Source organism: Triticum dicoccoides, chromosome 1A (assembly GCF_002162155.2).
Source record: "Triticum dicoccoides isolate Atlit2015 ecotype Zavitan chromosome 1A, WEW_v2.0, whole genome shotgun sequence".
Taxonomy (NCBI): Eukaryota; Viridiplantae; Streptophyta; class Magnoliopsida; order Poales; family Poaceae; genus Triticum; species Triticum dicoccoides.
In genome coordinates, this window is record NC_041380.1 from 5,547,766 (window position 1) to 5,562,573 (window position 14,808).

General features: G+C 45.8%; 1 protein-coding gene and 1 pseudogene across 1 annotated transcript; one reads left to right on the forward strand and one right to left on the reverse strand.

Moving 5' to 3' along the window:
* The first annotated feature begins 316 nt into the window (after positions 1-316).
* LOC119295693 lies at positions 317-12,521 on the forward strand (annotated as a pseudogene).
* LOC119357792 (probable leucine-rich repeat receptor-like protein kinase At1g35710) lies at positions 6,687-10,634 on the reverse strand. Its single transcript, XM_037624624.1, has 2 exons — positions 7,523-10,634; positions 6,687-7,434 (listed from the first exon to the last, which is right to left on the reverse strand). The coding sequence occupies exons 1-2, from the start codon at positions 10,614-10,616 to the stop codon at positions 7,076-7,078; spliced, it is 3,453 nt and encodes a 1,150-aa protein (XP_037480521.1). The 5' UTR covers positions 10,617-10,634; the 3' UTR covers positions 6,687-7,075.
* Positions 12,522-14,808: the final 2,287 nt, after the last annotated feature.

Genomic DNA, 14,808 nt, shown 5'->3' on the forward strand with positions numbered 1-14,808 from the left:
CGCGCCGCTCGCGGTCCACGGCCTGCTGTGCGAGCTTCGCTCGGCCGCCCGAGCTCCTCGGCCCATGGCCCACAGCGGCAATGTGGCTGCAGCCTGGTCCGTCGGACCAAAGACCCGCCTTTCTTTCGGCCCATAAGACCCAGCTTCGGCTAGGGTTTTAATCACGGCCGTTCGTGACGATCCGAAGGCCCAGCGCGGATATCGCTGGATCAAAACCAGTCCCGATCCGCCTGGGAAACCCTAATCCCATTCGATTTTTTCCGTCGCTGGCTCTTTCTCGCACGCCCGGCCACCGCGCCGCGCCCGGCCGCCGGCTATGGCGTCGACGGCCAACACGCCGCGCCAGGGCGCCGACGCCGGCGTCAACTACCACCGCACCGCGCCGTTCTTTCTACTTCTCCCTCCTGTTCGTCCCCTACCCACCGTCATCCACTGTCAGAGAGGGAGGGACGTGCTTGCGCCCTCCTCTGCTCCCCTTTGCGCTCGACGGCGCCCTTCTCTAGTGGAGTAGCGGTGGGGCACGGCTGCGCCGGTGCAAAACCATCGCGCCACACGAGCGACCTCCCCTCTCCTTTTCTTCCTTCTTTTTCTGTGGCAAAGAGAACGAGAGAAGGAGAGTGTCGCGGCGCCGCTGCGCCCCCTCTGCCCCCTTCCCATCTGCGTCGTTGCCATCCCCTTCGCCGGCTGCGCGTTCGCCTCGCGGTGAGCGCGCCGCTGTCGAACGGTTTGGCCGCGGTGCCCCTTTTTTTCCCTTTTTATATTCTTCTTCCGACGCCTCGGCTTACCGATGCGCGTCCGGATCGAGAGGAACGGCGCGGCCTTGCGGCCACGCTCTTTGCCGGCGAGCTCAAGGCCCTGCCCGGTGATTTCTTTGCCCTGTCTAGAGTTCTTGGGGGGAAAGGATGATCTTTCTTTCTCTGTATATGCTTTGTACCGAAGATCTTAGCCTAACATGGCTCTGAAACCATTGATAGATACTGTGGATCGGTTAGGCTAGGATTCCGGCAACAATGATAGGTATTACCTTTCCTTGTGGCTCGAGGAGCTCCGGTTGCCGGCTATGGGGCCGGTGCCGGTGTGATGGCAGAGAGTGGTGGTGGCGGTGCTTCTCATCAGCACTGCACTAATCCTAGATCGGTAGGGGATTAGGTGGGGTGTACGGCGCTGTGAAGAACCTCGTGATGCGAGCCGCCGGTCCTCACCTCTTTATATAGTGCAGGTGACAGGGGCCCGTCACCCATAGTGGGTTGAGCGCCCCCGATCAGGGCGCGGATCTAATGGCCCGGTGGGCCGTTAGGCCCACACGGTGGAGATCATCCTAACATCCCCACTAGCTCTAGCACAACAACGCCAAAGCTATAGACATCATATTTCTCTGTCACAATAGATGTGTACGATAGTTCTGCACAAAATCAAAACATTAGAATTAGGAACAAATGGACTGAGACGAATGCTTATGATGTGAAAGGAAAAGTTATGCTAGTACCTGATGATGGCACACCGTTTTGCCCCCCTCCCCCTAGCTTGCGGCCCTGCTGCATCTATATCGTTATCAACGCCATGCTCATGAACCATTTTTGCAACATCCTATTGGTGAGCCGTTGTCGTCAACCATGGGTCAATGTGGCGTGTACGCCACATTGAATTGGCTATGTAGGTTCGACTTGGCCTATTATAACTATATTCATAGATAGTCTTCGAGTGGATCACATGTGTGACGTCTCTGTCTCGTTGTCTAATGGTCTTTGTCCGCTGCTTATGCTTTTTTTGGCTCTTGTGTGTGTGGACGTGGTTGCTTCGTATATCGAGTGATTTTCTTAACACATAAAGAAAACACAAAACTAACAAGTCAAATATCGATACAACCCTAGTGACACGATAAAGTGCGCGGCCGCTTCTAGTACCTTGTTAAAAGTGAAAGCACACCACAAATATCCCAAGTGACACATCTTCCTCCCGCTCACCTGCTATCAAATCGGGGCAAGATTCATGTGCAGGAGGTATCCGCCCGACCAGCCTGCCCATGTCAGCATGTTAATATTTTTTTAAAGGAACACCGTGAATATCTTTTATACACTGGACAATTCCTAGATACATGGCAAACAGTTCTTATATGCTACATGATAAACAATTTTGAGAAAAGGATGAATTGCTGAAACACATGATGAAATAAAAAAGCACTATGAGCATTGGCAATGAAAAAAAGAACGGACACGAAGAAAAAAAACACAAAAAAAACTCCAGCCAACTTGAGTGCTTTTTTTGGGCCAACGCCAGCCGACAGAAGAAAACACGGGAACAACTAGTTAACGAGCGCTACTTCGGGAGCCTCGCAACGATCAACGCCACTTGGCGCGCTCTCAGCCATTCGCCACGTGTCGCGCTCTGGACACTCCTTTCGGATTTTGTTTTTATTTTTATTTTTCCGCACGCGTTTTCGGCTTTTTAAACGGTGTTTACCCGGGTTTTTTCGACGTTTTGGTTCCCCCCCGGTCTTTCTTAGCTTTTCGATCAAAAAAAATTTTGCGCGAAAAAAACACGTTTTCTTTTATTTTTCTTTCGCGAAAGTTACGGTTTTGCTTCCACGAGAGGCACGGTCGTGCTTTAGCGAGAGTCACGGCCGTCCCTTTCGGAAACGAAAAAACGCGTTTTCTGTTTTTTTTCTTTCGCGGGAGTCACGGTTTTGCTTCCGCAAGAGGCACGGTTGTGCTTTTGCGAGAGTCGCGGCCGTGCCTCTCGGAAAAGGGAAAAACAAAACGCGTTTTCTGTTTTTTTTTCTTTCATGAGAGTCACGGTTTTGCTTCCATGAGAGGCACGGTTGTGCTTTCGCGAAAGTCACGACCGTGCCTCTAGGAAAGGGAAAAACAAAACACGTTTTCTGTTTTTTTTTTCTTTCGCGAGTCACGGTTTTGCTTTCGTGAGAGGCACGGTTGTGCCTTCGTGAGAGTCACGGCCGTGCCTCTCGGAAACGAAAAAAACGCGTTTCTGTTTTTTTTCCTTTCACGAGAGTCACGGTTTGCTTTCATGAGAGGCACAGTTGTGATTTCGCAAGAGGCATGGGCGTGCCTCTTTCGGAAAGGGAAAAAGCCGTGTTCCTGGTTCGGTTTTTTCGCCTGGTTTTTTTCGTCCGGTTTTTTTCTTAAAAAAGTTCGTCAAAACCTATCAACATGGGATCTAGTTTTAAAGATCTCGACGCGAGGAATCTAATGATGAAAACTGTTCGAGATTTGACCGCACAGTTTAAAAGATTAAGCATTTTGAATAAACGAATCTACGAAAAAAGGAAAACTTCCACGTTGCGACAAGTGGCGTGCTGCATATGCGCTACTTGTCGCGACCTAAGAACGTGGAGTGTTCTTTGCAACGAGTACTTCTTAATTAATGATTTTAGAAAAAAAACTACTTAATTGGGATCTCATTAGGCCGTCCACCGTGCTCCGGCCCATGGACCGCCGTTGCCATGTTTTTTTTCTTTTCGAAACGGGCCGACGCCAAGTTGCCTCCCCGCCTCCCGGCGGCATCCTCCCTGCCTCCCGTCCTCCTCCGGCGAGCTTCGGTGTCCGCTCATCGGCAACGCCGCGACCTTAGGCTTTGTGGTGTCCGCGAACTCTGCCACGAGTCTATGACAAGGTCCTCTTCTCCCCGCTTCTCGTGAGCACTGGTCGCCAACTCCCTGGAACTACTTCCAGTGCTCATCCTCCGCCGGCATCAGGTTGGCTTCTGATGCGTGATGCGGTGGATGTAGAGGATTTCGTTGTTGCTGCTGATTTTGGTTGCTTGTGAGTCGATTTCAGGGAGAAGAGTCACATATTTGGATTGGGGCAGGGGGGCCATAAAGATCACTTCCCGTGCACACTACCTATTCGACGAAATGCCTACAAGGCCACAATACGCCGTGTCGACGTTTTCTTCTCCCCTCTCGCCGACAAGGAGGGGACACCTGAATCCCGAATCCTTTTCTTTATGCCACCCATCAATGTTGACAAGTTACTGCCTAAAGTCCTAGCTGAGCAGGTATATAACTATATATAGCTGAATCTAGTCAGAGTGCTTTCCTACACCTTTTCGATCTTTGTTCCATATTTATTACGCCATCTAGCTGATTTTCCTTCCTGACATGGATAAGACATACGTGGAAATGAATGCTCTTGTTGCTCCATGGTTATCCTGTGGCATTTAAATATTCCTTTTGTGGCAGGAGCCTTACTTGTTTCGTGATTTAATATTTATAATCTGTATGCTTCCCTACAGATATGAAGCGCAGCGTGACCAAATTTATAATCTTAACCAAATTCCTTTCGCATCAGAGTGCATTAAGGATGCTCAACAAACTGTATGTTGAAATGTCTTTCATTGAAGTTTCCTATCAAGTTTGCTTTGTAGATTATGGTTCTAGCTCCTAGACTTGTGTTGAAGTGTCTTTCATTTTACAGATGACTGCAACGAAGGCCGCCAATAAAGAGCTGGAAGGGATGACGAAGACTGTCAGGATTGAAGATATAGATGTATGCAGCATCCTGTTTTTTACCAGGCTGTTCATGTTGTCAAGATTTTCAACTTACATTACATATATTCCCATTTCATTGCTTTTGTCCAATTACATCTGAATCCATACCTGCTTTTCAAATCTGCAGAGCATGCAAGACGGGATGATGGATCTTATGGATGTGAGCAATGAAATACGAGACACTCTTGGTAGAAGTGCAGTGCTCCAAATGACATCGATGAGAAGGAACTTATGGGGGGTATGTCTCTTATTTTTTAGCTGTTAATTATTTAGATGATTAAAATACCACATATTATCACCTTAAAGTAACTGAGTCAGCTAGTTTTCCTTACAGTGGCAACCAGCCAGGAACCACTCCAATTTAAATTCTGTTGTTGAATTTGATCCAGCAAACTCTCCGGTTTATATCAGTTTTAGGTCCAGGATTTCTTTTTTGAAATGTTTATTTGGCACTTCTATTGTACTGGTTTTTTGTTATGCGTGCGTTAATTTACAGACAAGATAGTTCTCTGTTTGCTGTTCTCATTTTGCATGTTGAAAAATGCAGATCTTGTTCCATGTGAATTTCGTCAACAATGCTTGAAATCAAGTGTAGTAGTAAATGATGTGTTGTTCCATCCTAAGGATAAGGGCTTCAAACTCCTGCCCTACAGCCCTATGTAGGTCCTTTTGCTTAGTCCTGTGGTAATTTTCCTTTTTTCTGCACCTAGCTTCATGTTTACACTCATTTGTTCACGTTTGCATCGACCATTTGATCATTATAATTGTTTCTGCTTTGTCCAAGGTATTTTACTTTGATTCCTAGAAAACAATAAATCGGGACTTAGGGTGTGTTTGGTTCCTGTCACCAAGTGGAACGGCACGGGTCCGTTCCGTTCCTATAGCCCATTCTTGTGTTTGGTTGATCTGAGGAGCCAGAACCCACTCGTTCCTGGAATGGCATATTCGCTGTTTATGCCGTTCCCTGCGGTCTCTCCAAATCGAGCGGACCAAGCGGAACCGCTCCTCTTCCTCCCGCGACTGCATCTTGTGTTCCCTCTTTCCCTTCCTTGCGCGACCTCTCGGGTAGCCGCCGCCGTCGGAAGCACACGCCGCCGCCGCTGCCGCCGCTGGGAGCACGCGCCCCCTCGTCCAGACCGCCCCGCTGCAGGGCCCGATTTCGACGCCCTGCATGCCCCCGTCAATGAGCTTCCAAGGCGGCCGTGAAGGCCATATAGGTCGCCGTGAATTAGCTCGGGTCCGCGCGGGTGACGGCGAACTGCGTCGCGCCAGGCCCCATGCCGGGAAGCTCCATGCCGCCGTGCTTGACGGAGTAGCTGCTCCCAGCACTGGCCGTTGACCGCGCCTGAACATGCTTGGATCTTGTGCAGGGTGGCTGTTGTTGAACTCTGCGATTTGAGTCTGATTCGTTTCTTTCCTGGTTCTGTTCTGCAATCTACTGCATGCGTGGATGGATGAACTCACGCTCCTTCAGTTCTCTGCGATTTGTTTCTGGCAAAGCGTGCTCAAGCCTTTTTTTGTTTGAGATGGAGCGTGCTCAAGCCTTTGTTGTATGGATGGATTGATAGATGACCATTTTATTCAGCAATTTTGTTTCACTGAACAAATTCATCTCATTCCATCCCTTAAACCAAACATCAAAATATAACCATTCCATTCCTTTGAATTGCCTCTACCAAACACAGAGATGGAACCGACCCATTCTAGTAGAACGGAACCATGACATTCTATTACACTTCGTTCCCCAACCAAACACACCCTTAATGATCTCATGCCAATTTTGGATTTCGTTTTCGCCATCTTCACCTTCATGGGAGCAAAAGTAGATAAATAAAATAAAATTGTACACCATTCCAAGTACCCTTGCCGACAATAGCCGGAAGAAAGTGTCACATGTGAGCATTATGTCTAAACAAATATAAGCATAGAGACCGCATATGTTTTAGAAGCAACCGGCCAAACAAATTATATTTATGCATTGTTAGAAAACCCTTGTGGGAAAACCATGGTCAAACGATGGTGATCTTTCACTGTATCAGGAGTGTCTACAAACACATAGACTTACACTAAGTCATGAACTCATCCTGAAGTATATGTTGTGTTGGAGCATAAACGGGAGGGAGAAGAATCAGTGGAAAGTCAGGATATTTGTGCTGCGTAAAACGTTGCAGCTTTTTTGCTTTGCTTTCATATTTATGTAAACAGCTCATTAGCTCAATTAACTAACAGAAAGATCCTAATCTTGTGCCATGACCAAGCTTCATGGACGTGCCATCCCACGTCCCTTGACCATGGCTCAAGTTCTAAGCCACTATGGCCAGTACTCGTGTCATCTCACGAGGTGATTGTAACAGCATGTAGCTACTGATCCGGCCATGTCGTGAACAGGATCACGCTGCATGTACCGGTTTTTATTTTTGCTAGGAAAAAAACTACAAGATGACATGAGAGAATTACAGACTTCAACATATGTAGGTGGCATATATGAGTGACTCGAGGCAAAACGGAAACCTAAATCAGCTTCCGCTACAATAGAACCTGGCTTCTCACTAAAATTCAGATCATATATCAACAGGCACCCCTTACTTGTTGTAATGTAAGTTCACTGAAAGGCATGGGACAGGAGCTAGAAGAGGGTCGCTTGATGAGTGTTTGGTATGCCTCCCGCATGGTTGGCCTTGCTTGTGGAGAAGATTCCAAGCAAGAAAAGGCCACCTTGATGAGTAGAGATAAGCTATTCTCTTGTGTTGTTGTTGGTGTTGTCGTTCGTTCGTCCAGAATATCTTTCACCAACATAGCTTGCTCCCCACTTGGAAAACTACCGTCTAATAGATCCCTTGGATGCTTCCCCATCACTAGCTCCAGCACAACAACGCCAAAGCTATAGACATCACATTTCTCTGTCACAACAGATGTGTATGATAGTTCTGCACAAACTCAAAACATTAGAATTAGGAACAAATGGACTGAGACGAATGCTTCTGATGTGAAAAGAAATGTTATGCTAGTACATACCAGGGGCTATGTAGCCATAAGTTCCTGCTAGTACACTCCAGTTTGATGAATCAGGCTTAAGAATCCTTGCTGTGCCGAAATCCGAGACAAAAGCCTTGAAGGTTGCATCCAGCAAGATGTTGTTGCTTGTGATATCTCGATGTATTATAGGTGGACTGCATTCATGGTGCAAATAAGATATTGCTTGAGCCACATCAGTCGCAAGAGCAATTCTCTTCTGCCAATCCAATTCCAATGCTAGCTCCTCATTTTCCAATGTCCCGTGGAGGCTGCCCTGCTGAATATAGTCATAGACGAGAAATTTGTACGCTGGATGGGAGCAGAATCCGTACATTTTGACAATGCTTCGTTGTCGGATCTGTGATAAGATTTCCATTTCACTACGAAATCTTCTTTCATCATCCAACTCTTCTTCGGTCTGATGAAGCTTCTTCACCGCAACTAGCTGCCCATCTTGGAGTTGTGCCTTGTATACTTTGCCATATCCCCCTGTTCCAATGATGTACTTATCGTCGAAGTCTTCTGTTGCCCTTACAATGTCGTCAAATGCTAATCTTCCATCAAAATTCCAAACAGAGAATAGGTCCCTTCCTTGAGCGGCAACAGTTTCTTGTGGTTTTCTCTTGTTTAGGCTAACCATTATTATGATAGCAATTGCGGCAACAATGCCGAAACCCACCAGGACAACAATTGGCAAAAGCAGATGCAGTATCTTCCATTTATGGTGGCCAGTTGGTACTGGAGTTGAATAATAACAAGGTGGCAGGCTAGAGAGGTTACCACACAGACCTTTATTGGGAAGAAACCAAGTCGCTGGAGCATTTTTGAGTAGCCGTGTTGTCGGGATCGGTCCTTCCAAGTCATTGTAGGACACATCGAGTGTTGAAAGGCTCAGCATGCTTGCAAAGGAGGATGGAATGCTTCCACTGAATTGATTATGTGATAAATTCAGAAATTCTAGCATCTCCAACTGTCCAAGTTGCTGCGGCAACACACCACTGAGGTTATTGTTGCTCACATCTAATATGATCTGCAGGCCTGCTAAATTTCCAATCGCACCAGGCAAACTCCCACTGAAGTTGTTGTTGTTGATGTTCAAGGACTGAAGTTTCATGCATGCCCCTAGTTCTTCAGGTATTAATCCACTCAGTATGTTCCCAGATATATCAAGGGATCCTAGATTGCTTAGCTTTTCTACCTGTGTAGGTATGGATCCAGATAATTGGTTTGATGATAAGTTAAGGCTATATAGATTTGCTAAAGTGCAGATTTCTGGTGGAATCTCACCGCTGAGATGGTTAGAGTCGAGTCTTAGTTGTTCTAGCTTGGACAATTTAGAAATGACTGCAGGTATGGAACCCGTGATCATATTTTGTGCTAGACGTAGCACCGTTAGTTGGGTACATGCACCTATATTTGGTGAGATGTGCCCAGAGAGTCTATTCGATTTCAAGATCATCTTTATGAGTTGTGGATACACACCAAAGTGTTGAGATATATCTCCTATTAGATGGTTCGATTGAAGGTCAATTTCAACCAAACTCGTACATGTCTTTAAACTCCTTGGAATGGGGCCATTGAACATATTAGAGAAGGCAATGAGATATTGAAGTTTGCCACCTGAACAAATATTTGCGGGTAAAGGTCCTGAAAATGAGTTGTTAGACAACTCAAGTGTAACAAGGCTGATGAGATCTTCAAATTCTTGAGGAAGAAAACCTGATAAGTTGTTATCAAAGACTAGCAGTTCTTGCATGCTTTGCAACTTCCCAAAAGATCTAGGTATTGAGCCTGAAATTTGATTCTGAAACAAGGATAAATATTTGAGGTTTATCAGATTGCCAATCTCTTGGGGAATAGAGCCAGATATTTGGTTATCGGACAAGTCCAATTCTCTTAGATTCAATAACATGCCCAATTCTAAAGGTATTGCGCCTGTGATTTCATTTGTATAGAGATAAAGTACATTGAGCATAGTGAGGTTTCCTAGTTCTGGGGGTATTGGACCTGTGATTTGATTTGCATAGAGAGAAAGTTCATTGAGCACAGTGAGATTCCCTAGTTGTGGGAGTATTGAACCAGTTATTTGATTACTATAGAGTTCAAGTTGGTTTAGAATAGCGAGGTTCCCTAGTTCTAGGGGTATTGAACCTGTTATTTGATTTTTGTAGAGAACAAGTTGGTTTAGCTTAGCGAGTTTGCCTAGTTCTGGGGGTATTGAACCTGTGATTTGATTTTCAAAGAGTAAAAGTTGGTTCATCTTAGTGAGATTGGTTATGGAGATTGGAATTGGACCTGAAAAATTATTTGAACTAAGCTCAAGAATTTGCAAATGGACTAGCCTGCCTAGTTCTTGTGGTATAGGCCCTGAAAGTTGATTACCATACAGGTACAAAGTATTTAGCTGGCTCAGATTTCCAAGGGTTTTTGGTATTATGCCGCTTAAGGTGCTATTGCTTAGCTGTAGAATTTGCAGGTTGACAAGCCTTCCAATCTCCTCAGGAATGGGACCTGATACCATGGTTTGGTGAATGGCAAGATCAGTTAACATTGTTAGGTTACCCAGAGATGCAGGGATATGTCCTATTAGTCTATTGAATGAAAGATCAAGCACCTTGATACTTTGCAGGTCACCAATCTCACAAGGAATTTTCCCTGTGAGCTGGTTGTACTTAAGGTAAAGTTCTGAAAGTGCTGACAGGGAGCTGATACTAGCTGGTAGTACACCATGGAGACTGTTGTTATGAAGGTCGATATATGTGAGGGATGGAAGAGCCGAGAAGTTGAGCTCACCAAGCTGGCCACGGATGCCAGCATCTGGCAGGGAGATGTCGGTGACCACCCAGGGCCTGCGGCGGCCATGGAGAACAGCTGTGCACATGATGCCCGTCCAGTTGCACAAGCTTGTGTTTTCCTGCCAAGAGCTCATCTGCAGCGGTGGGCTCGCAAGTGTAGCTTTCCAGCGGAGGAGGGCTATTTGTTGAGACCTCCGTGAGATCCCTCCATGGCGTGCCGCATGTGCTTCTTGCAAGAGAAGAAGGCATGGCACCAGCAGTAGGCAAAGGTACATCAATGGTGTCAAGGGAGCTCCCATTTTGTTGTCTGGTGTTTGCATGTTGTTTTTGGTTGGGGATTTGATTCAACGCACACTTCAACTGTATTTATACTTAACTAGTGTTTTGAGGTCCTCTGTTCTTCAGTGTCTTTCTCCATCATATCTATGCCAGCTGGATGCCTATTAGCTCTTCGGATGCTAGCACACCCCTTTGGCAGCTGCTGCTGGGCACCTGTTTTTCTTCTTCAGTGTCGGCAGCCTGTTTTTCTTTTTTCTTTTTCTCATGCCTGTTGAAAAATGATACAAGCAATTGAAGGCGTACCTATGGTGTACGCCTACTCGTATCTTTCGCAATTCCGCTTTGTCTACAACTTACTTACAGACTCGAGTTAACATCGTAGTAGAGTTTTCATTTGATGGCATCTCCTGTATTTCTTGTTTATTTCATCATTCAACCTGTATTTAGTTGTGATATGTCTTAAGCTATTCTCTAAAATGTCTCCCTATTTGCTTTTCAGCAGGTACAGAGAACAAACGAAATTGGACTCGTGACTGGAATTGTCAGAAAAACTCCATGCTGAAATTCTATCTATGGTAGAAATAAAGGTATCAACATTAAATTGTGGTCAATATAAATCCTGGACCGCAAGTCTTTGCTGGAAGTCATGTGTGTGAGGAAAACGAGGCACTGGCTGCAGCTTTTGCTGAATTCAAAGCCTGTACAACCAAGCAGCATCTTGACCACACAAGCTGAAGCAAAAAAATCCAAGCTCAAGTGGGTTACTGGCGCTTTTTGTACGCGTTGAGCATCTATGGCCAACGTTCTTTTTTACATAATGGACTTGTTTGAAACTTCTGCTCAGCACCTAACGAAGTTCCATTTGCTTTGTTTTCAGTCACTGTGAATGCCTAAAGCTTGTCTCTCAAGCAGTAGAATAATTTACTCAGCTTGCTTTTGTCTGATTTGGTGCTTGCTTTTTTCTGCTTGTGCAGGAGGATGAATTGGGGCTGCATGCCTACAGTACAGTGGCGCGTGCAGTAATTGAAACATGAATCTCGACGTAAATAGTAGACGCCTTCATTTCTGCATGGAAAGATTTGGTGTATGTTTCCTCGTATGCCACTACAATTTGTTGAAGGATGAAATGTCTCTTCGCAAATAGGGAGCTGTTGTTAGCTTGTCTGTGATGACACTAGCCGAGTTTAATTTGGAAGAATTTTCGGGGTTGAATTGGTATCCACTTCTCTTATAGTCTTCATATCAGTATATACACGTACTGAATTGGAGAAAGCAAGCACATATGGCAACTTTGTCTGATCAACCTCCATTAGAAAGTGATAAATCTTAACTCGACAATTGTCCAAAGACTATTATCTTAGCTGCTAATTTTCCTGTATAATAAGCAGGCACCTCACCCAGGTGAATGAAGTCATTACGAGAAAGAAAAACACAAGCCTGATGGTTTAGTTTCAGGAATCACTGCAATGCGAATGCCATTTTGTTGCCTATTGTTTGCATGTTGTGTTTTGCTGGGGTATGTGATTCAATACACACTGCAATTCTAGTGTTATGAGGTCCTCAGCGAACACACACCAGTTGAGTGGAAGCTGTTGTTGGATGACTATTCTTCAGTGTCTGTCGCCATCTCTGCCCCCTTTTCTCTCCCTTTGACAGCTGCTGCTGGGCAGACAGTTTTTCTTCTTCACTGTCGCCATCTTAGCCTACTGGATGATTATTACCTCTTGTTTCGATGCTAGCACACCTCTTTGGCAGCTGCTGCTGGGCAGCCTGTTTTTCTTCTACAATGTCGGCAGTCTGTTTTTCTTTTTCTCATATCGACACAGGAATTATGGAAGCAATTGAAGGCAGGGCACCCACGGCTCCCCTCCACTACAACTTATTTACTGGATGGATTCGAGTTAACATTGCAGTAGAGTTTTCATTTGATGGTATCTTCTGTGATTGGTTTGATATTATTTCTTGTTTATTTGATCATGAACTTGTAACTGTCTCAGTTATGAAAATTTGGTAAAGAAATGGAACCAGCTTGTCTTAATCTATTCTCTAAAATGTTTCCCTTTTCACTTTTCAGCTGGTACATTGAAGAAAAGATTTAGCTCAAGGAATTATGGGAAAAATTCGGTGCTGGAATACCATCGATGGTGGGAATGAAGATCTTGGTGTTGAACTGTGGTCAATACAAATCCAGGACCACAGGTCTTGCTCGAAGTCATGTGTCTGAGGACAAACGAGGCAGCAGCTGCAGCTTTTGTGGAATTCAAAGCATGTACAGCCAGGCAGCATCTTCAGCACACAAGTGGGTTATTGGCACTTTCTGTGGTAATCAAAAGGGTGCCAAATCAACTCACTTGTCGACCTCAGGTCATCTGTCAAACCGTCCCAATAAAAAATCTGAGAAGGCACTTAGCGAGGCAGAAGAAGACCTGTTTTGGAATAATGGCGAGTGGTAATAGCTCAAGGACTTGTGACTGGAATCGTGGGATGCTGGAATTCCTTCGATGGTGGAATTAAAGGTCTCAGCGTTGAATTGTGGTCAATGCAAATCCTGGACCGCAGATCTTGCTGGAAGTCAGTGGCTGGAGCTTTTGTGGAATTCAAAGCTGAAGTCGGTTACTAGCACTTTTTGTAGCGATCAAAAGGGTGTCAAACATCTCAGAAGTCACTGAGCAAGGTAGAATAAGACTTGTTTTTTGGAATAAAGGGAGGTGCTTTCTGCCTCTCTGTACGCTTATTAGCATGTCAGTCACTCAATGCACTACCCATGCAGCTCAGCTCCTCCTGCTGACCCCGCCCTTGCATAACGACATCCTGTGAAGAGGGAATTAATTAAATTGCTTTATAGTTTCAATTTTCAGCAAAACAATAATATCCGAAAACAGCAGCTGCTGGATGACTGTTCTTCAGTGTCTGCTGGGCTGCCTGTTTTTCTTCAATGCTTGTGGAATTTTTTTGAAAGAAATTGAAGGCAGGGATGGAAGGTTATCGAGGAATACGCCTACTCGATCATACTTCCCGAATTCTCCCCCATCTACAACTATACTGCAGTGGATGGACTTTATTAGTTAACAATGCAGTGGAGTTTTCATAGCATTTCTTGTTTATCTGACCATGTAACTTGCAACTGCTTCAGTTACTGTAATTTGTAGTAATGCTTTCCTTATTCGCTTTTTCAGCTGGTACATATATATAGGCCAAGGGATCTTCCTAGCGCTAGAGTTCTATTGATTCTAAACAAATAAAGGTTCCTGTGTTGAATTATAGTCAATACAGATCTTGGACCCAAGGTCTTTTTGGAAGTCAAAGCCTACAGAACCAAGCAGCATCATTACCACACTGACTGAAGGAAAGTTCCAATCTCAAGTGGGTTGATTCGGCAAACTTCTACTACTTGTGCTTTCTGTACGTATTGATTGCCAAGATTCCCAGGTATACCCCTTCTGATAAGTGTGCAAATTATTACTATTGTTTCCATACTTCTGTAGCTCATTACCGAAAAAGGCTTTCGCCCCGCTTTATAGATAAAGCAGACCGCCAAAGGACATACAACCACACCAAGTCCACACACACACACCCAAGTACCACAACAAAGTCATAAGGTTCTGCTGAGGGCACAGCTCAACAAGCCCAAAGAAAGAGAAAAACAAAGCGAGACCCGCGCCGGGGATTTAGTCAGGCTCCGGCGGCGGCGGCGGCGGTGGTGGCGAAAGGCGGACGGCCATCGAGCGAAGATCGGCGATGAAGGCAGAGATGGCGTCGCGCTCTAGGGGACGGCTAAGCGGCCGCCAAAGCTGCAGGAAACCCGAGAATTTATAGAGAGCGTCAGTAGCACGACGGAAAGGGGTACGCTCGATCACAAGCTTATTACGAACAGTCCAAAGAGTCCAGGCAAGGACCCAACCTCCAGCCACCTAATGTGGCGGGAGGACGAGGGGGACGTTTGGAGTTCAGTAAATAAGTCGGGGAAGTTGGTGTGGGTCCAACCCCCCCGACAATCTCGCGGAAGCAGCTCCAGAGGAACCGGGCGGAGGCGCACGCGAAGAAGATGTGGTTGGAGTCCTCGGGGACAGCACAGAGGGGGCAGATACCAGTGCCTGGGCCATTACGCTTGCGGACCTCCACACCGGATGGGATCCGTCCACGGATCCACTGCCACATGAAGATGCGGATCTTCAGTGGGAGACGGACGGACCATACCATCAAGAGGGGGGG